We start from the raw sequence: 21549 nt of genomic DNA on the forward strand, positions 1-21549 counted from the left end.
TTTCTTTTCAATCAAGTCAGGCTTGAATACCTATTACTCTTACTTTGAAAGTTTGTGTAAAGATAGTTTTCACAATCTGCTGTAAGTGAAAGGATCCTTGTTGGCACAGTGGTAAATGTGTTCAGCTCCTCACTGAAGGATCAGTGGTTTGAAAGCATCCGCGACTCCATCAGAGAAAGAAGTGGCGGTCTGCTTCCTTAAAGATTAGAACCTGTGCAACCGACCGGGCTGCTCTCCGCTGCCTTAAGGGTTAGACTCTAGAAGTGAGCGGGCTCTAGCTTAAGTGCTGTCCTTTAATATCTATGAGTAAGTAGTTCCTACAGCTCCTGTAGGTCTCCTTTTTACTTAACTGACTGGATTCTTATTTTCAGTGGTTTGTTGTTATTGTTGCTATCTTGAAAACAGAAGACTTAATTTTCTCACCTATGCCCAAATAATGTCATTCCCTAACTGTGTGTAATTACATACTTGACCCCTGGATGCTGGGAAATAGCAACAGCTAGACTCTATGGTAATAAGTAGTAATACTGAGTGAACTCATTTAAAACCTAAACCAAACCCACCGCCATTGTTTGGTTTCTGACTCTCAGTGACCCTAAAGGACAGGGTAGAGTTGCTTCTTTAGGTGTCCGAGATACCACTCTTTATGGGAGTAGAAAGCCTCATCTTTCTTCCACAAACTCATAAAGAAATACGTTTTTAAAAAAGGAAAAAGAAAATTTCATTCTACAAAGTCTTTCCCTGATTTCATGGCCTTTCCAGCTGTAAATTGTGAGGATTAATTAGCCTAGATGTCGAAGGCAAAGTACCGTATATACTCATGTGTAGTCTGAGTTTTTCAGCACATTTTTCTTGAAGTTTTTGTGGTAAAATTAGGCGCCTTGGCTGATATTTGGGTTGGCTTATACTCGAGTATAAGTAGTTTTTGTTTGTGTGTATTATTGCATCAACATGGGCTTACTTCCTTTTAGGTCCCACCTAATAAACCTTTGTAAACCACCTATTGTAAACCCAGTTCTATACATCATTTTCTTCTTCTTCTTTTCCCCCCATGTAAAACAGTTCGGGTTCGGAGAAAATCAAGGAGGCGGTCACAGTGGGGTAAAGGAATTATTAAGAAAAGAAAAGTCAACAATTTAAAAAAAGATGAAGAGGATACCAAATTTGCAGATTATGAGAACCACACAGAAGACAGGAAATTGCTAGAGAATGGTGGAGAGTTTGAGGTAAGCACTGACTGCCATGAGGAAAATGGAGAAGAGACTGGAGACTTATCCATGACCAATGATGAGTCGTCATGTGACATCATGGACATGGACCAGGGGCAGAGGCTCAACAACGGAGCAGGCACGAAAGAGAACTTCGCCTCCACGGAAGAGGAGAGTTCAAATGAATCCCTGCTCATCCACAGCAGCAGTTCCCTAAACCCAGAACAGCCGTCCAGGAAAGAGCCTTTCCACAAAGGAAGCTGTCTGAATGGTGAGGCCTCCACGGACAGTTTTGATGGGATTCCTGTTCTGGAGTGTCAGAACGGCAAAGCTGAAGTCGTTTCTTTCTGCGATAGTGGAGAGAAATGTAGCTCTGAACAAAAGATCCCGCTGGACGACCATTCAAAAGAAAAACCAGACACTTCACTCGAAAATGATGATCCTGAGAAACTCGAGGCACTGGAGGGTAGCAATTCCGGGACGTTAGAACCGGGCCCTGATGTGGAGGCCAAGGATGCAGAAATGGATAAAGAAGGTAGTGCCCATAAATATACATGTTTAATAATAAAGAAATTTATATATGTCACTTCTGTGATGGTGTGAGCTCCAGAGTTATTATGGAGTGCCACTGATTATTATCGTGTGATTTATTCTTCACTCGCAGTGACTGATGAGTGATGACACCCCCTTGAGAATCTGTTCAAAGTTCTCACCCTTTTTTTCCTGGAAAAGTGTACACATTAAGAATGCACTTTGCAGAAAGCTTCAGAGTGGGAATCTAGAATGCATTGCTCTCCTACCTCCTGCCTGATTGTCACCCTTGTTTTACAGGATTTATGACTAAATGCTGAGTCAATCCATAGGTAGTAAGAAGATGGAATTTTAGCAGAAGGCTTTATCAGGATGAGGTGAAATAGGCAGAGAAGACTTGGATGTTAATAGCAGTATAATTTATAAGGAAGAGTTATATCAACCTAGATTAAATTACCACATCTGTTCATTATAATCATGCCATTTTGAGCTAGCCACTAATATTTGGCACCCCACCCCCATGTCGAAGAATGACGTTGGTGGGAGTAAGTAAGTCATGTATAGTAATGGGCCTCGTGTGGTCCCCGGGACATACTCGGGCATATTCATTCTAGGCAGATGATGTTAGTTGCACCTGAGGGTCCCTGATCTAAGAGGCACATGGTTTTGTAAGGAAAGAAGCAGCGTGCTCCTTGTCAAACTTGCCTTGTCCTCAGAATCCGCCCCATGCCACCTCTTCACCTCCTGTGACTTGGGTTCTGTTAAGAAGCCGCAGACTTGTGGAGCTAAGGGTTTCTGCTTCCTCTTTGTCTGTCCTTATTATGATTATTGCCGAGATTAATGTGTCTGTCTTGATCCATATGCATTTCCTGAATGTCTCCTGTCTGCTACAGTGTGTGAGGTCCATGGTTGGGGTGTGGACTTGGTGGGAGTCATTTTGCTGCCAGTTTTCTTTTTGAGCCCGCTAGCAGAATTAAGAAGAAGCAAAGTTTTATTCCAAATCTTAAGAATTAATTCTTTTAAGGAATAAAGAAAGAGATTTACGGCCCAGCAGTGCTACTTGCTGAGTGTTTTTCTCATAATCTCGGTATTTAATGATAGAAAATAGTTTTAAGAGCAGTATTTATTCTGGGTTATAATTTAGTCCAAATTTTAAAGCTAGTGTTAAGTAGAGAAGAGCGCAGAGTGGTAGAAGGGAAGACATTTAAGGTGTTAAAGAGGTAAAATGGATACGAGGGAAGGAGTCTATTTCATGCTCTTTGGCTGTAAGATTTCAGTTAGCTTGCTGAAAGATTTAAATTAATATTGTGCTAACTGGTGACGTAAGAGCATTAAGATCACTTGTTGTGTAGAAGCTTTACTTGAAGTTTTAACTTGGAATTGCCAGAGGAGCATTCCCAGTGCCCTGGTTCCGATCTGAGTTCTCAGGCCTGAAGGAGTCCATAGCTGTAATCACAGGAGCCAACCTAGTCTTAACGAACTCACTAGCATATATTTGTTGAATTTTAAAAGTCCACATACTGTAAAGACTGCCCGAAATGCAACATTTTCCCTTTGTATCAGCATAGCATATATTTTTCAAGACAGCATTTTGCTTCTTGAATTGTGTATCTACAGACTAGCTCGTACTGCTGAGAACAAGGAAGACTATTTAAAGTCTTTGGAGTGAGAGGACTGGTGTAGGGAGGAGGAGGAGGACTGGTGTAGGCATGGCTCAGTGCCTATCTGCACTTCTGAAACCACTCAGCTTGTCACCATGCTCCTTTCCCCTCAGCCTCCTCTCTGAATTGCACAGGGCTTAGGGGCCACGAGGGCGGTTCCTCCAAAATGTCCGGCGGTGAAAGTGTGCTCACTCTCCTTAGCATGCTGTGCTCCCCGAGTGCCTGCTGACCCCCAGACATTAGGAAGAGAGTCATTCACTTTCACTGGTTCCCTCGAAAGCAAGAAAGACAGCGCACTAGCCTTACTGTACCTATCTAATAAGTTTATACGTTTGTGGGGCAGATGTGAAAAGCCCAGCTCTAGGAGAACGTTAGCCCAGCTTTAGGAGAACAAAGAAAAAGAGGTGGCTTCAGGTATGCTGTGGGGAATCTTTGAGATTGGGGCAGAGGTGTGGGCGAGCAGACTCCACGTTGTGTCGGTGTCTGCTTTTCTAGATTGCTTCCTTTTTAAATTCGGAACGCTCCCAAGTTTTAATTGATGCCTCATAAAGAGAGTGAGGCTGTTTACTATTGAGTAGAGATCATTGTAATCTTGATTATGCTGAATCGAACTTGATACTTGGTGAGTGGACCTTCTTTGTGACCCAACTTAAATTTGTTTTAGGTGCAAGTATTTCTTGCTTGTTCCATGATAAAAATGTCTTCCCTGGTTTTTGAAATATTGGTAGCGGTCTTTTCTTTCTTACTCATTCATATTTTTATTTTTATGTTATTATTTTATCCTTACCCCTTTATTATTTTTTTATTATTTCTGCTGGGTTTTCCAGTTTGTGGAGCACAGGAGTAGATGCATAGGTATAATAAGCCATGCAAGGGTTTCTAGGAGATGTGTAGGAGTGGCGGTGGGAAATAGGGAGGGTGAGGGGATATGGGAGCAATGTACACAGGAAGGAGGAGGGAGCACTAGAACTGATTGTGATTATACAACTCATTTTAAAAGCAATTTAACCATGAAACAAAAGTTCTAACATTGACTGTGGTAATGATTGTACATTTCTTCTTGATATGATTGAACCATTGAGGTGTATGATATGAATATTATGTGCCAATAAAACTGTAAAAAAAAATCCCAAAGCCAGAGAGGCTGGTTTATATGTCAGTACTTAAAGATGAAGATTGCCTTTATCTTTCTTTTGGTGAAAATATTTATCAGATGAGATTCTAGTATACCTTGGCTTTTATAGCTGTGGTTTAGTTCTCCTTAAGTTGTATTACTTTCTTACCACCACCACCACCCCAAATTAAAGAAAGCATATGGCCCTTCCTCATTCCTGTAACAATTTGTGGTCAGAGGAAGAATCCATAGTTGTTTATGCATGGTTTTTCTTAACTTTTACTTGCTGTTGATTATTTTTCTCCCCTTCCCTCAAATTGTAGGTGCTTCTAAAGTAAAGAAATACCGTAAGTTAATTTTAGAACAAGCAAAACTGACAAGCCTGGAACTGGTTCCAGAAGAACCTTCGGAGCCTGTGCCCCCTCTTATAGTTGACCGTGAGAGGTTGAAGGTAAGTCTAGCGATTCCCAATCCAGTTTAAAATGCGTGGAAAGAGATTGGAATATGTCTGAAGGCAGTTGAATGAAACTAGTTTTAAAATCTTGCTGCAACCTAGACTAGAAATGCCTCAGAGCTTCTACTAAAAGAGTTTTGTGGCTTTGGAAGGGTCGAGGGAATGGTCTGGGACTTAGTAAACGAAGTTCTAGCTTCTCCTGAACTCAGGCATCCACCGTTAGGTCATGGCCTTATGCATGCTGATTACATAGCCATCTCAGTAAGATGGTTTTAGTTTGACAGTGAAGTAAAAACTTGCTTTATTCTGTTTCCTTAGAGCTTACTTGATTCGTTGGTAGATAAAAGCAGCCATCTGACAGTCGATCAGCTGGAGCGACTATATTCTCTTCTTAGTCAGTGCATCTACCGTCATCGAAAAGACTATGACAAATCACAACTTGTAGAGGTAAGTTGTTTATTCTGGTCTTCAGAATAAACAAGCATGTGCTCTCATTACCCCCAAGGAAAAGAGAAAGAAGAAAAAATAATGCTCTGAAGATTAAGACGAGAAGAATCATTAAGCATTATGTCAGAAAAATAAAGCCTTTACCTGGGATTTTTCAGTAGGCCAAAACACAGAAATTCATGGTGGCCAGGGTTGGCACATACACAGGCTCACCCCTCCAAATAACCAGTTGCCACTGAGACGCTTCAGACCCATGGATACCCCAAGTGTGGCTGTGTGGCACCATGGCTGCTTTTTCAGGTGTAGATCCCCGGGGCTTTCTCCTGAGGCTCCTTTGGGTAGACTTGAACCTGAAGTCTTTCTGTTAATAGCTGAGCATATTTACCCCCTGCACCACCCTGGGACTCAATACACTCAGAATCGTGGGCCACCTTCCTCTTCACCTTGCTCACTGGGGACATCGCCACTGAGTGTATCTCTAGGTTCGATTGCAGGGGGGCATGGCCTCGCAGTCCTGTCCACCGTTCCCAGGGCAGCCATTGTTGATCAGAGGAGTCCACGCAGGCATCTGCTTCCCAAGGAATGGTTACAAGAGAACTTAAATATATCTGATTCCAGTTGATCTGGATCTGCAGCATACCCACATCAAGGAGTGGTTGTCCTTTTGCTTAGTCCTTTGTTTAGACTCTAGATGCAGACCATTTCCTTTCTAGACAAATCTGCACCGTAAGAAAGGATTCCCTTATAGATAAAATGTGCTTGGTAGTAGGGCTTCAAAGAGTTCATGGAATTTATATCATTGAGCCTTACTCCTGTGTCCACGGTCATCGAAGCAAATACAATCCCCCGTCTACCCATTAAATGGCTAAGTGACTAAATTGGACTCTTTCTGGTTTATTTGTTAGTTTATTTGATGGTTCATCCATTAATATCTATTGAGTATCTTCAGTACCAGATAGTGTTCTAGGCATTTGGATTTACCCCCCCACCTCAAAAAAAAAAAAAATGAAAAAAACAAACCAAAATCCTTGTTCTCAAGGAACATTTCTAGTGTGTTAAGATTTATATGTAAGTGATGGTTTTTTCATGCTTAATAAGAATTATTGGACTTGAAATAAAGGAAGAGTAAGTTTCCTGTAATCACATTTTTACAGATTACACTTTTACTAAGCCATTTTGTCATTGTATACATGTAAATTACAGAAAGCACAAACAAAAATATATTACCCATCCCACCACGTGGAGGAAACTAGTCAGTACTAACTAATCTTTTGGATTATCTTTCCTCCTTTTAAAATATCTAGATGCTCATAATACATCTATAAAAAAGACAAACTCATTGCCATCTAGTTGATACTGTCATAGCGACCCCACAGGACACGGTAGCACTGCCCCGAGCGTTTCCAAGACTGTAACTCCTGATGGGAGTAGGAAGCCCGTGTCTGTCCCGTGGAGCAGCTGATGGTTTCAGACTGCTGACCTTGTGGATGGCAGCCCAGGGCTCCTGAGGGCTATCAGTGTGACTGGTTTGAGGAGATGGTGTGTTCTGACTTTTCTTTAGCAGACGCAATTTTGAATCAATGTGTAGGACTCTTTGATGGGATGATAATCTGCTAGGCTGCTAGTTCTGTAGAAATGTCTCCATCTTTTTGAAGATGTCTCATCTAATTCGAAAACGAGTTCAGGTAGAGTTCTTTACATTCTTAAATTCTGGAACCTGCTCAAGTGATTGAGTTTTCATTCGCTTGACTGGGTTGAATACTGTGCCACAGTGAAATCTCTCTCCGTGTGAGACTTGGGAGGAAGTCCGTCAATAGCAGAGTCAGCAATGCTAGGCTTTCCTGGTGGTGGGAATGGCAGCAACTCACTCTGGCTGCGTCCATCCTGCCCTAGCTGCTGAGCTCGGTGGGAGTAGATAGACAGGGAGGAGAGGGTATTCTGCTTTCGAACTTACGCCTCCTTACACTGAAGGCTTTTATTTGCTCGGAGGCCTCAGTGAATGTCCTGAGACCCACAGTCCCCCGCTGGGTAGTGCTGGCTTTCTGATGATGTCACCCTCACAGTCACCCCCTCTTTGGAGGTAGCCAGCTCTCTGCACCCCAAACCCCCCTGGGCCCCTTCCATCCTTTCTCCTCTTGCTGGGCACTCGTGTCTCCAGCTTGTTCCCCGAGCAGTGAGTTGGGGCCCAGTTCAGGGCAGAGCCAAGATAAAGCTAGCTGCCTGTGTTTAACTCCTGACCCAGTCTATCACCGATTAGCAGGCAAATAAATGGTTTCTCTACCTCAGTTTTCCATAAATGAGGCTCATAATAAAATATAAATTTCTTAACAGTATATGGCAGAGAAAATACTCATTGAGTGTTACCATCCTCCTCCTCATCAATCTACATTTAAAATGAAGGCACTTGAAAGTGCTCAGGGCAGACACGGAGTCTCTGTGGTAATGTAATCAGAAACACACTCCAAAGTTGCACTTCTCCCAGGTTCTTCAGAATGTCAAGTTCGAATGAGTGTTTGCCTCATGAGGAGTCCTTTTGTCTTTCCCCACCAGATAACACGTGCTGGCTTTGTTTTCTTCCCTCTAGGAGATGGAAAGAACAGTCCATACGTTTGAGACATTCCTCTGAACTCTCCAGACGAGTGGTTAACCCTCTCCATTCTGCTCCTGACCGAGCACGCTTCTGAGCCATTCAAGTTCCAGTTGCACCAATGATGTGCAGAGCCTTGGTCTTCAGTGCTCGCTCACGCATTCGTTCTCTCTGTTGAATTTGGTGCTATCGTCTCAGGTACCTGAAACCAACCAGCCTACAAGAACCAAACAGAACTTCTGAAATATGTTGTATTTTCCACAAACAAAAAATACAACCCCACAGCTTGGAGATTTTGGTGCTACAGAAACTGCGTTCGAGTCTGCTCCTCTTCGTGCGCACTCTCCTGGAGATGGCCGGCTGAGGGCGCAGGGCAGCAAACAAGGAGCCGGGCGGGGCAGTTCTAACCGTGTGGACTTGTTGAAACAGTGGGTGACCTGTTTGTTGTGTCTCTTACTCTTCTTTCTGCCCCTTTTGTCACGTTTGTTTTCTTACTCTCTGGGTAATGGACTGAAACCTGTTTTAGAGTTGGCCATGGTATATTCTGGTAGAAACTGAGGTAACTGGATGAGATTGGATTAGGCTCTTTAGAACTGCCTTCAATGTGCCTTTTTATACGTTTGAGAAAGATAAGGCTAAGCGGACGGAATGGACTTGTTTGTAGCAAATGACAACGTGTGTTCTGGGGACATGATCTTGAAACGTTTTGATACTCTGTGTCATGAAGGGGCAACCAATATTTTGGTATAAAATTCCTGCCATGCTCTCAGAACTCAAGCAAGACACACAACGTACTAAAATGGTATGTTTTACTTTGTGGCCTGTGAGGGAGCTTCAAACGAGTTCATGGAAAGATGGAGTTTCAAAATAATGGAATTTATCCACAAACTTTTTAAAGCCTCCTTGTATTTCTCTTTGAGAATTAAAACCATAAGAGTAGCAAATAATCCACACTCCACTAAAAACACTCAAGCGTTTTTTTAATCTTACTGATACTGATGACCAGAGCAGACATCGATACCGGCCATCCTTTGTTCTGTTGGGGCAGTTTTGTAGCTGTTGCTGATTGGGTTCCCAGAGAAGAATGAGTTTCACATAGAGCAAATCATAATAGTTTTATTTTGTTTCAAAGCCAGGACTTGCCAAGTGGACAGAAAAGAGAGGAATTTGTCAGAATCTTCATGAAGTTCATTTTGTGTACATCAAATTGCAAGGGAACTCTGGTATAGTCCTCGAATCACAGTATTAATGCCCACATCCCTTCCCGTAATCTTACCCTTCCCAACTGTGCAGTGAGTGGGGCCCATTTGGGATCTTGTTGAGTGATTTCTATGAATTGTATTTACCTAAAATTAATTATGGGTTACTGGTTTTTACAAAAAAAAAAAAAAACTTGCTTTCTACAAATTTGGAGACACAATCTAGGCAGTTGCAAAGAGACAGAGAGTACAGTAACATTTTTTTAATCAGATGATTTTTAAACAAACAAAAAATAGTAGAAAATTTTGCCGAGCTTTGGCTTGATAGCTTCATTCATTATGACCATTAGCTGCAGGTGTGTCTTCTCACTATGCAACACATGTCGTTTGGGTTTAATGAGAGCCAATGGCCGGGGCTGCTGCAGAGATCCTGAGCTACCTCCGCTTTTGTCTCTGTGACCACCTGCTCACAGAGCGAGCCTGTAAGCACTCGCCAGCACCGTTTACCGCTGAAGCTGAGGTACTCGCCTCCTGCTCTCGCCTGTTTGCAGTGTGCTGGATGCTGGTGCAGAAAACACACTTTGGCCTTAGGCTACTGCAGTAATCCTAAGTGCTTCTTTGCATTTACTTTTACATTTTACGCCTTCTAATTCTAGCCTGATTTTTAAAAATGCCTCTTGTTTTCTTTCTATGTCATCGATGAAGTTCCACAGTGTCCAGTTAGTCAGGTAACTCAAGATGCTATCCATATAGACACACTGTATTTTTAAGGTAGGCAAGTGCGATTAACGAACCATTTAAAGGGGAGGTGATTTGAAACCTCTAGTTTGATTATTGGGAGGATTTTCATGGTTTCTTTAATATTTATTACCACCATACCAATTCTAACTATTTTACTGTCTGATACATTAGCATTTTGTATTTTGATGGAAATTGTTACAGAATTTAAAGATTTGATGAAATAAGATGTAGCAGATTTTTTGTAGCAAGTTTCTGGTAAAAGGGTTTTTTGCAAGTCTCAGGTTCTTGCTGTACTTTTTGTTTTTTTAAATATTTATTCCAGCGACTCTAATTCAGAAGGATTCTGTTCAAGTAACAGCAGCACGTGTGAAAGGAAAACTACACACTAAGTGTTGTTAGTAGGTTACAAAATCTGTCCAAGTGAATTAAGATTTTAGCCATATGTGAGTTTGACCAAGGAAATTTATTTATTCTCAGCTTTAAAACGCTTCCAGAAGATCAAGTGTTTTTCTGTTTTTAAATCTAACCTTCATGCAGACGGAGAGATAGGAGGCAACCTCGGTATGACAGGAACTGCCGCTTCGAACAGTGTAGGTCGCCAGAGAAAAACAGTCTTGTGCCAAGGAGAGAAAAATGAGCTGAAATTGTACCAACTCCTCTGGCTCCCTTTCCCCCCAAGAAGAAACACACGACACCAGTTGTACTTACTCTGCAGACATCTGGTGGGTCTATCGTTTCAAGCAGTTTATGAAATTCCCCGGGTAGACGCAATCCTGCCTGCCTTTCTGTACGTTCTTAGTTTTTGCTGTGTAGAATTGGCAAAAGTATGTACAAATTGACCTCCGTTCTTCTTTCCTATTGTGAGCGTTATAAACTTTTAAGCTCCTCTGTAAAACTTGGCTCTCGGATCAGCAAGCTGTGTCACAGCCAGCCCCGCCATGGTGACTGCTCAGCCCTGGGGACCATGGGGTCTGTGTTGAAGATGTTGGAACCGCGCTAGGGTTGAAATGGATGGCTGTGGAGTTAATTGTGTTCATGAACTTGAATCTCACCTGTGATTAAATTTTTTTCTTTTAACATCCTTTCATGACTTGATTTTTCTCACAATGCCAGTGTGTATGTAGGGTTACTGGGTTTTTTATTTTTAAGGAGTGGGGTGGTCATTTCTGATCTCTCTTTTTTTTTAATATTAATTTGGTTCGGCTATGGTGCTATCCAGTAGGTAACTTCAGTGTCAGGTCCCGTAGCTGAATGCCATTGTTGTTATAATTTGTAATCACCATGTAAGCTTGAATTTGGGCTTGTACCTGCATCTTTTGTATTTTGTACATTCGGTTGTTCAGGCTTTGGGAGTCCTGTTCGGTTTCAGTTACTTATGTCTACTTTGTAGATTAAGTAGACTTCATCAACTATGGTCTATTTGGATTTGTAGCTTAATTTAGAATTGTGTCAAATTGATATTTTGCATTTTGACTTCATTTTACATTAGTTTGAAGTAAATTATTTAATTTTTAAAATCTGGAATTTTGAACATTTACTGTAATTTGTAATATAACTGCTGTGAAATACTTGAATAAAGCTGACAAGAAAAGTGTCTCTTTCTCTTTTATTTGAGCTTAATTATGATTAATGCGACAAATGACATGCTTCTGCCCCAGCTGAATCCGTCTGGTCTACACGTGCATGCTGAAGTTGATTCAGCACCTGAAGAACCTTGTTACGTGTTCCTTTTAGATCTGAAGCAGCTCGGAGTGTCCGCCGAGAGCAGCGGTTCGCAAGCTTCCACACAGGTCCTCAGGTGGTGGGGACCCCCCAACCATAACATTATTTCTGTTGCTACTTCACTGTCATTTTGCTACTGCGATGAATCAGGCGACCTCTGTGAAAGGGTCGTTTTACCCCCAAAGGGGTCGTGGTCCACAGGTTCAAGCTTTTCTGTTCAGAAAATGCCTCATCTCAAATGAAGGCTGTCTACAGACTTGCGTGGAAGCAAACGATTGCTTCTCATTGGAAGGCTGTGTTACAATCCATGACCAGATAACGCAGTCCACTTATAGTGTGTCCCTCGCTGAGGTTGTCACCAGCGTGCTTTGAATAGGACCAAGGATTGACACGTGGAGGAGACTTGCTTCAAGCGAAGAGGCTGTTGCCGCTCTCTGTAAAGTGCTGGCGTTTTATTTGCCCTTCGCTTCTGTCTGGCTTTTCTATGGTCTGGATCTAGGTGACCAAGACTTTCTTGCTTTATTGTGAGCCTTCCTATGACATTGTTTCACTCCATGCACGCCAGTCGCCCTGGAGTGTTGTCGTTGTCACTTGTTGAAATCTTGTTCATTTCTGTGTCAAAGCTGGCCAGAGAGTCTTAGATCTCCCTTCCCCGAAGTTGCTGTGTTTTGTACTGCGTGACACCCTAAATCACTAATGTTTCTCAAAACTTAGTAATTTATCCATTCAGCAAATGTTCTTGGAGTGCCTGCTTGGGGTTGAGCCTAAACTGAAATAGCGTGCTTGGTAATAAACTATCTTTTATTGTAGAGATTTTTTTTCTGCCAATGCATTATTTTTGCTCCAGCTTAAGTTGTGTGTGTATATGTGTGTGAAGGAGGATACAAATCATTATTCTCTGTAGTTATTTAAAACTATGCTGGATCGCTTCTCGGCCTTTTGGCTAAGATCAAGTGTAAAACTACGCTGGCCACATAATGCAGACTTATTTAATACCATGTGACTTGATTGATATGGAAAGCTGAAATTTACCTAAATCATTGTTTCATTATATATATATATATATATATATATTATAATATAAATAATTTGGTGCCTCCTGTACACCAGACGCTATTGCAAATGCTGGAGATGAAGTGGCTAAGGAAACAGAACAAGGCAATTGAAATGGCTTAAATTCCCTGATTTCGATGTAATGTGCCGGCATTTGATGAGCGTTCAAATGATTGCTTTTCTGTCTGAATGAGCCGTTGAGGCTAAAGGTTAACAAAGAACACCCGCTTTTCCACTTTGGTGTCTTAGTTCCCTGACTTTGCGGATCAAACTAGGATCCATCGAGTACCCGAACCATGAGACCTGTCACCCTCTGGATGATGGTCTACGTGGCCCAGCCCAGTGCAATCTTACAACATTTTCTGTTTCAGCTCCACCACCCCTTCGACAGCTTTAGTGTGGGTACTAATCACCGTGTTTTAAACCAGGGTCATAGTTAGAAGCTCAGTGAACATTTGTTCAGAAGTCCTACACACAGCTAGGCACGGGGCAGCATAAAGATGAACAGGACATCACATTTGTCATGAAGGATATTTCCATAATTTAACATTAGCACATTTATTATGTCTTCAGGTACTGTCCTGGGTTCTTTAGAATTACAAGCCAGTTATCCGATGGAAGCCTTGAGTTAGATGTCGTCCCCATTTTACAGACCTGGAAATGGACAAAACCAACCCATTCCCATCAAGTCCATTCTGACTCCCAATGAGCTTACAGGATTGCGTAGCACTGCCTCCTAGGGGTTCCGAGGCCCTACACCTTGATGCGAGGAGGTAGTCCTATCTTTCTCCCATGGAGTGGGCTGGTGGTTTTGAACTGCTGACCTCGTGGCCAACAGCCCAGCACATGACCCACCATGCCACTTTGGAAACAGATGAAGTAGTTTGGCTGTGGCCCCACAGGTAGGATTCAAATAAAGGCATTCTACGAGATGGTGCTCTTGCCTGCTGCTTGTAAGGGTAGCAAGATGTGCAAATATAATTCCAGCATCATAATGCATGTGCTGTGATGATTGCAATGTACAGAAGAAGAGCATGTAGCCCAGTCCCAAGAGTTCAAGAAACCTGGTGGCTGAGCTGGGTAAGGGTGAAGCAAGTTGGTGGAAGCCTGGCAGGCGGGGGCAGCAAGAGAAACACAGCCATGAGGGGAAATACAAGCAGCTCCCTATTGCCAGAGATCAACACTTGCTTAGCAAACTTACCTAAATGCAAGACTATTACAGAGAACAATATGAAATGCATAGTCTCCCAGCAAAAATTAAATGGGAACAGTTGTCAAATTTGAGTTGGCTCCTTTTTTTAAAGTAAAAGAGCAACTGCCATTGGGGCCCAGCCCCATTCTTGGCAAATGGAGCTGCAGCTGCTGACAGAACGCCAGGGCCTGGGTTTCTTGGAACCGACAACCCAGTGGGCACAGAAGGCGTCAACAAATGAGCACTGCTCCCGTGGTGCTGGAGGTCTGGGTTACAGTTGATGGGGTCCTGGTCGTGGTAGCAGCAAACATGGGAGTGCCGGGTCCTGTTTTAAGCTTTAACATCGAGCACTGAAGCGCACATGCCAGTCAAGTGCTGTTGTTGGTCTCACGCGCTGAGGGGAAACCAGGGCAGTGGTTACCTAGCCGCTTAGTGTCAGCTGGGATGCTATCGTGTGACTTCCGAGCCTGGGCTCTGAACTGCCCAGTTACTTCGCCGTGTGCCAGTGGGTCTCACTGAGTTCACGTGGGTAGCAAGGTTTTCTCTGAGAAGGTGGTATTTGGGCAGACCCACAAGGAAGGAGGAAGTGTATGATCTCACCTTGCTACGATCAGTGTTGAACCTTTCTAAACCCCTGCTGGTTGTTTGTCAAGCGCCATAAAGATATTGGCAATTCATTTTACTGTGATTTCGATCACTGAGCCTGGAAAAGATCGTATAAATCAGTTTTATGAGAGGCGAACGATAGGTTCTTTTGTCCTTATTCAAGTTTTTTTTTCTTTTTCTATTAAGCATTTTTTAAAATGCAAGACTACTACAGAGAACAATATGAAATGCATAGTCTCCCAGCAAAAATTAAATTGGAACAGTTGTCAAATTTGGGTTGGCTCCTTTTTTTAAAGTAAAAGAGATTATGGATCAGTGTGAGGTCTCCTACCTCCTCCTCCGTTCCATTTCCATTTCTGTCTGCTCTAGAGACAGTCACTCTGGAGGCCTGTGATGAGTGCCCAGGGTCTTATGCTCAGATCTGAGAAGCTATGGCATGAATGCTTGAGCTGGATCATCTTGACTTTGAATCCTCATTGTCTCTTCGTGGCCCTGCCAACTGGCAGGCAAGCTGGTTCACCTCTGCACATGCCTTCATTTAACTGGAAGATGTGGAGGATGACCACATCCTCCACACAGGCTATTGTGAAGGCTACCTGCTTGGATCAACACAGGTAAAGTGCTCATAAAAATGCCAGGCACAAAGTACTGTATGTGCTTGTGTATAAGTTGAATTTTTCAGCACATTTTTAATGCAGTTTTTGTGGTAAAATTAGGGCCCTCGGCTGGTCGGCTTATTCTTGAGTTTATACAGTAAGTGTTTAATACATTTTAGTTACTGCCTTAGACTGCTAACTGCAAGGTCAGCAGTTCGAAACCACCAACCACTTCATAGGTGAAAATGAGGCTTTTAGCGCCTATAAAGAATAGGCGGGGAGGTTGGAGGGAAATGAGGAACCAATAACGGTACAAGTTTGTAGTGATGATTATACAACACTCTAATCGGACTGAACTATGACAGTGTATATGTTTATATGTCAACCAAACTCCGCGTTCCCCCCACCCCCCACCCCCAGTGGAAACCCATAGGAGCAGCTCTACTCTGCCCTATAAGATGGTGATGCGTCAGAATTGATACCAGTAAGTTTAAGGGTTTTTTTCAATGACGACTAACCTGCTTCCCTCAGCCTGTCCATGTGCATGATGACTTCGTATGTGATAGAGCAGAAACTGGACTGCCTTTTGTCCACAGTGTGGATCCCAAACCAGCGCGGAGCCACCCAGTCGGTGCCCACTCACAGCGGCCCTGTAGGGCAGGTTAGAACTGCCCCTGTGAGTTTCTGAGACTATATTTTTTAAAATCATTTTATTGGGGGCTCATACAGCTTATCACAATCCATACATCCATCCATTGTGTCAAGCACATGGGTACATTTGTTGCCCTCACCATTCTCAAAATATTTGCTTTCTACTTGAGCCCTTGGTATCAGCTCCTCATTTCCCCTCCTTCACCACCCTCCTCCCTCATAGCCCTTGGTAATTTATAAATTATTATTTTGTCCTATCTTATACTGTCCGACATCTCCCTTGAGACTAACTCTTTCCTGGATTAGAAAGACCTGTCTTTCTCCCTTGGAGCTGCTGGTGGTTTCAAACTGCTGACCTTGCCGATCGCAGCCCAACTTGTAACCATTATACCACCAGGGCCCCATTGGATTAGGTAATCTAATTTATCTTCAATACAATGTCCTGTACACGTTTACCATTTCTGTTACAGGCCTGTGTTGTAGGACTTGTTATCCCTACTCGCAGCAGCCGCTCCTTACCAGTATTTTTAAGGACTTTAACTGGTCCCCCTCTTCAGCTTCTGCTCTTTGGGGCCGTTCTCCACAATTCTCTTCATTGTAATTTCTTTGCCATTAGTTATTTGAGTGGAAGTTACTATAGATTTGAAGTTGCCCAAGGCACTACCACCATAGGATGTGGAGGAGACTAAGGCCCCGAATGAACCGGATAAAGTCAGTCCTGCATCAGAAGTAGACCGACCTCCCAAAGGCGGAAACCCCTGAATAAGGCAGGGGAAAGGATGCTGTGCCGCCTTGGCTTCTGCGAGGGCCTCTGCCGCTCCCCAGACCTTAACGGAGACTTCAAAGAAGTCCAATGAAAATGGGCCTCTTCCACCAAATAATTCCCGGGAGACGGTCTGAATGTGAAGCCAAACTCAAATGGACTATCAAAATGCTTTCCACCGCCTGCTCCTCCGTTCAGTCCTCCTTTGCCGTTTTTTGTGGGAGTGGCCACGTTGTTTAGCTGCTGCTGTCACTTCCTGTGGCTCAGGTCCCTGTGTGACCTCTCTGCTGCCTCCTGGCTCACAGGATTTTTATCAGGCTGCCACCTCAGTGCCAACTTACACGGTATGCCTTTTTTAATATCCTCGGGGGAGGCCGCTCTCTGCACACCTTGGAATGTCGTGGTACTCACTCCACCGGGCTTTCGCAGCTTGTTGGACCGAGGCCTGAGGAGGCTGGCGCCAGCGTCATGGAGGAGAAGAGGCCGGGCAGTGGGGCCCGCAGTCTCCTCCCGGGCCTGGCTGGGGTGTTGGTAGGGGAGGCAGTCTCGAGGAACCTTGCCCCCGGAGCATCCTCACCACTCGCACATTTGCTTTGCGTACGCACACGGCCACTTCTGGTGTCGACCTTCACTACCGCCCTTCTTTTTTCTCTTGTGCGCAATCCTTTGTCTCTAGCCGGTTACCAAGTGAGTCATCTCTAGCTTGTGTTCCTCTCACAAAATCCACTCCCATTCTGATTCTTGACTTTTTTCCCCGGAATTTTAAAATTTTTCTGTTCTTGATACTTTTAGAATTATTTTGTGCCTCAATGACCTAGTCTCCTTCACTCTCCATTTCAGAACGCCCTCTAAATTTTATTTCCTTCCTAGCCTTTTATTTCTGCAGCCTTTCGTGTTATTAAACTTTCTCTTGTGAATGGCGTGAAGGTTTACAGAGCAGATTGGTTTTCCATTCCACAGTTCACCCCTATTTTGTTCCGTGTCAGTGACTGCAATCTTCACAACATTAAGTGATACCCCACAGTTCCATCCCCCTCTCCTAACTCTGCATTTTGTCCTTAGGGAGGGGTGCCCTTTGACTATCCTGAGCTGTGCTACCTCTATAGTGTCACTGTTCCTTTATAGTCATGTTTTATTGTTGGGTTGCAAACTGAGCTATGGGGAGGAGGAGGGGGTTCATGTCCAGACATGAGGGTTGATTAGGGGCCACAGTCTTGGGGGCTCCACCGGTCTCTATCCATCCAATAAGCCCAGTCTGTCTAATTTTCTTTGTTCCACACTTCCCCCTCACTGTATCTGGGATCTTACTTTAGAGTGAGCCTTTATAGCGCAGGATCTAGTGGTAGACAAGCACCCTGGAGCTCTGGCCTCAGGGTTATGGAGTCTGATATCCACATGACCCATTAGCCCATTGGGTTTTCACTGTTTCCATGTGTATTGGATTATCTTTCAGCCCCATAGGAAGAGACCAATAGCTGTCCCTTACGTGGCTAGCTACGACTTTTTTCCAAGTCAAGATAAGGTTTTCACATTAAAAGAAATAATTCTTTGATGGCTCGGCAGGGTGGGATGGGCAGTGAGCATAAGTTACTGGCTAGAGGATCGGCCGTTAACTTGGGTGCGGAGGAAGGCCGTTCACCAAGAGGGAGGCCAGCAGGCAGTGTTGGAGGCAGGGCAAGACACTGAGAGGACAGCAAGAGTTAAAGGCAACAGGCCAATGCTGGGAGACGCACCATCCTGTAATCCCAATGATTTACCAGCGGCTTCGTGGGCAGGCATGCAAGCAGAATGGGTGTGGGAGGGAGATTGGGAGTTTAATCCATGAATATGTGTGTGCGCGTGTGTGTGTTTGACAAAGGCCATTTGTACATGTGTATTTACCAATGCTATAAATATTTTCATGAATGTAGTGGAGCACACAGGGGGCAAAATTTTGAAAAATTCATAGGCATAACCAAATACCTTGAGGGGATAAGTCATTGGGCCTCAGGGTGGGGGTGGGGTGGCAAGTTCAGTTGGCATAACATTGTTCAGGAGGACAGTATTGTTTATCTTTTCATTGCCAAGAGACGTTTTGTGTTCTTTGATTTCTCAAGTCCTGCTTTGTTCTAGTGACATAGGTGCAAAGTTAGCTGATCTCTAGGCAGGGGTGGGGGAGGTAATTACTATATTTTTTGTTTCTTACTTTTAAGTTTCTTCACCCTACATGATCACCCTTTGCTCCAAGTTGCTTTTCCTCGATCATGGCCCTTTATTTAGAATGACAGGTTATTCTGAAATGTCTGCTAATTTTTTGTTATTAGAGTGAGATGCCAAAACTCTTTAAAAACCCAAGGCAGGAATCTCCAGAAAGAATAGGAGGGAATACTAACAGTCCAAGAAGAATAAGGGGGGGGATAAAAACAGAAACCTTGGGGGGTCCGCTCATAAAGCTGTTCAGCCAGATCATTCAACCAAGTTGATTAAATATTAGTGATGCTGCTTTTGCAATTCTCTTTAAGAACTGGCCTCGGAAACTTTGTCCTTTGATTGGCTATATCAATAGAAGTCTCCCAGGAGGGATATCTTAGAATTATTTGTACAAATGATTTTGAGATCGCAGATGTTCAGCTGGACTGTCTTGCTTGCTCCCACCTGGGCCGCCCAACCTTCTTCCCCTTCCGTGGGGTGAGTATATTTGCGAGACGAACTCCGAGGCGTCCAAAGTGCCTGTTGGAGGGTTTTGCCTGCTGGTTTTCTTCTCTCTTTAGAACTGTGATTATCTTCAGCATGTTTGAAGGTGGCACCTGCCTTGCATCTTTCTTTGACTCCTAGTAATGCCAGCTGTCTTCGCAAGGGCACCGTCTGCGCCAGAAACAAACGCTCCCTGTGTGAGGACCCCTTGGGAGTGGTTAATGTTGCAGGGTCCCGAAGGCCACGCACCAAAGGTTATAAGATGCACTGATTTTCGTGGCAAGGCCTAATTCTAACTGGCATTCTAGAGCTTTCCCAGGGTAACGTTTGGATTCACAGATGAAATACAGCTTCTGAGGACACAGTCCTAGCGGGTCCATTTCTTCTCACAATGGGCTTCAAGTCAAGAGCCTGAAGCAAGGCAGGACCACACAGCAACAACAAATTGCGTGTGGGGCGAGGAGAGCAGAAAATAGCGTTCAACCTTTATCTTATACAGAGAGATCTTCGTTCGGTAAGCTGAAGCAATGATTGTGGCCTTCCTGCGACCGGGAACGCCAGGAGCGACCATTCCATTTGGGTATCCACCCAAACACTTTGGAAATAGCACACCTCTTAAAAATAATATGCCAAACAAACCAATATGCGATCCACACACGTTAGCTCGGACGTGTCAATTTCCACACACATTGTTCAAGGTCATTCACATTCATTCAGTGTGTCCGCACACTCTCTGATTGCGTTCTGTTTCATTCCCAGAACTCTCCTGTCCCTGCCCGGCCTCATGGCCTCATCTTCGCTGTTGAATAATTGTTGACCATCTGGTCTCACACAGATGTTTTTATTTTATTTTTAAAGTTAAGCACCAATTTTGTGAGAAATATTCTTTGCTTTGTGTACTGCTCTGCTATTTTTGCAAAGAAAGGTGATCTTGGGTTTAAATAGCGTTTCAGGGTGACACTGTTAGGTGGCAGCTGTAGGGAGCTCTTTGTCCTCCATTTATTTATTTGTCTGATTGCTTGATGTGTGTGTGTGTGTGTGTGTGTGTCTAAAATAATTTTAGTGGAGCTCCACATTGTTACCCTACTGCATCTGGGGCTGTCTGTTCTGACCCTAGTCAGAATGGTCAGTAGTGATCATCAGGCACCACCTAGCTCTTCTGGTTCAAGGTAGATGGGCTCATGGATCACATAGACTTGTGTATTTTCTGAGTTTTTAGTTGCTTTTTACTTCTGGTCAATAGAGACCAGTAGCGGGTGCATCATGCATGCATGAGCCCTAGCGTGTGTGTGTGTGTGTGTGTGTGTGTGTGTGTGTGTGTGTGTGTGTGTGAGAGAGAGAGAGAGAGTCGGGGTGGGGGTGGGGTGTTTGGGATTCAACAATTTATACATTGTTGAGTGAGTGATCCCCTAATGCAATGGTTAGATTACAATCCTTTAACAACCTACTGACTGTTTTAAGTATTAAAAAAAGAAAAAGAGAAGGCATATTATTATTTTACAGAAAGGTAGTTTATTATTTCATAGTTAATTCTTAAATAAGAACAATAAAAGAAGTACAAAATGCTAGGTTATGCAATTAGAAAGTTTTAAAATAGCAATGAAAACATATTAAATACTTGGTAGACACTATAGAATTGTTACGATGTTTTGTAACACAAAGGTGAAACAAATGACAGTGTGTCACCCTTTGGTTGGTACTTTTTAGGCTATATGTTTATTTAGTGAACTAAACATAGGGAATAAAAACATAGTATTTCACCAGAAGTCTAACAAGTTTTAGGAAATAAATCAATAAATATTACAAGCATAGTTCCATCTATTTTCTTACACCTATGGATGAACGAAACTTTCTACCAGAGCTTAGACTCTGCTATTGTGCGGATTAAAAAGAGTAAGGGATGTACCTTTGTGGTTTCCACCATGAGCAGCTGCCCAGCTGCCCACCTTAGAGAGAGCTCGGATCACAAGTGCCATTTGGTTGCTGGACCCAACAAAAAAATCGGTATCCATCCTGGTGAGCCTGCGAGAACCAGCTAAACCCCACCACGGCCCTCAAGTCACAGCATTCTTTACACCCCCTCTTTGGCTTCCCCATTTCTATTTACCCTTTCCAGCACCTTCCTGCCCTGTGAGTTTTATTTGGGGGGGAAAGCTGCCCTTTTGGTTCTGTAGGGTGGATTGTTTTGAGGATTAGATCCCTCATGGGTCCCTCACAAGACTGAAGACCCCAGACACCACTCACTTGAGATCATGATTTTTTTATGAATTGATTGGGTTGTCTTATGAGACGAAGGTTCTCGGCTTTCAAATCAAGAAAACCAATCTTGGAAGGTGTTTGCTTGTGTCTGA

At 43.4% G+C, this 21549-nt stretch overlaps 1 protein-coding gene, 1 non-coding gene and 1 pseudogene across 5 annotated transcripts in view; 2 read left to right on the forward strand and 1 right to left on the reverse strand.

Moving 5' to 3' along the window:
* Positions 1–11502, forward strand: part of ATAD2B (ATPase family AAA domain containing 2B) — a 174105-nt gene extending 162603 nt beyond the window's left edge. For all 4 annotated transcript variants that reach the window (XM_075557052.1, XM_075557054.1, XM_075557056.1 and 1 more), the window contains exons 25-28: positions 1063–1743; positions 4838–4965; positions 5287–5415; positions 8000–11502. In XM_075557052.1, coding sequence (XP_075413167.1) covers positions 1063–1743; positions 4838–4965; positions 5287–5415; positions 8000–8041 — 980 coding nt within the window. In that variant the 3' untranslated portion in view covers positions 8042–11502. The remainder of the gene's footprint in view (positions 1–1062; positions 1744–4837; positions 4966–5286; positions 5416–7999) is intronic.
* Positions 11503–12587: 1085 nt separating this feature from the next.
* LOC142455654 (U2 spliceosomal RNA) lies at positions 12588–12781 on the forward strand. The gene has a single exon (XR_012785818.1). It is a non-coding gene; the product is annotated as a U2 spliceosomal RNA (small nuclear RNA).
* Positions 12782–14988: 2207 nt separating this feature from the next.
* LOC142455561 (dnaJ homolog subfamily B member 6 pseudogene) lies at positions 14989–19578 on the reverse strand (annotated as a pseudogene).
* Positions 19579–21549: the final 1971 nt, after the last annotated feature.

The sequence above is a fragment of the Tenrec ecaudatus genome, chromosome 8 (assembly GCF_050624435.1).
Source record: "Tenrec ecaudatus isolate mTenEca1 chromosome 8, mTenEca1.hap1, whole genome shotgun sequence".
NCBI lineage: Eukaryota > Metazoa > Chordata > Mammalia > Afrosoricida > Tenrecidae > Tenrec > Tenrec ecaudatus.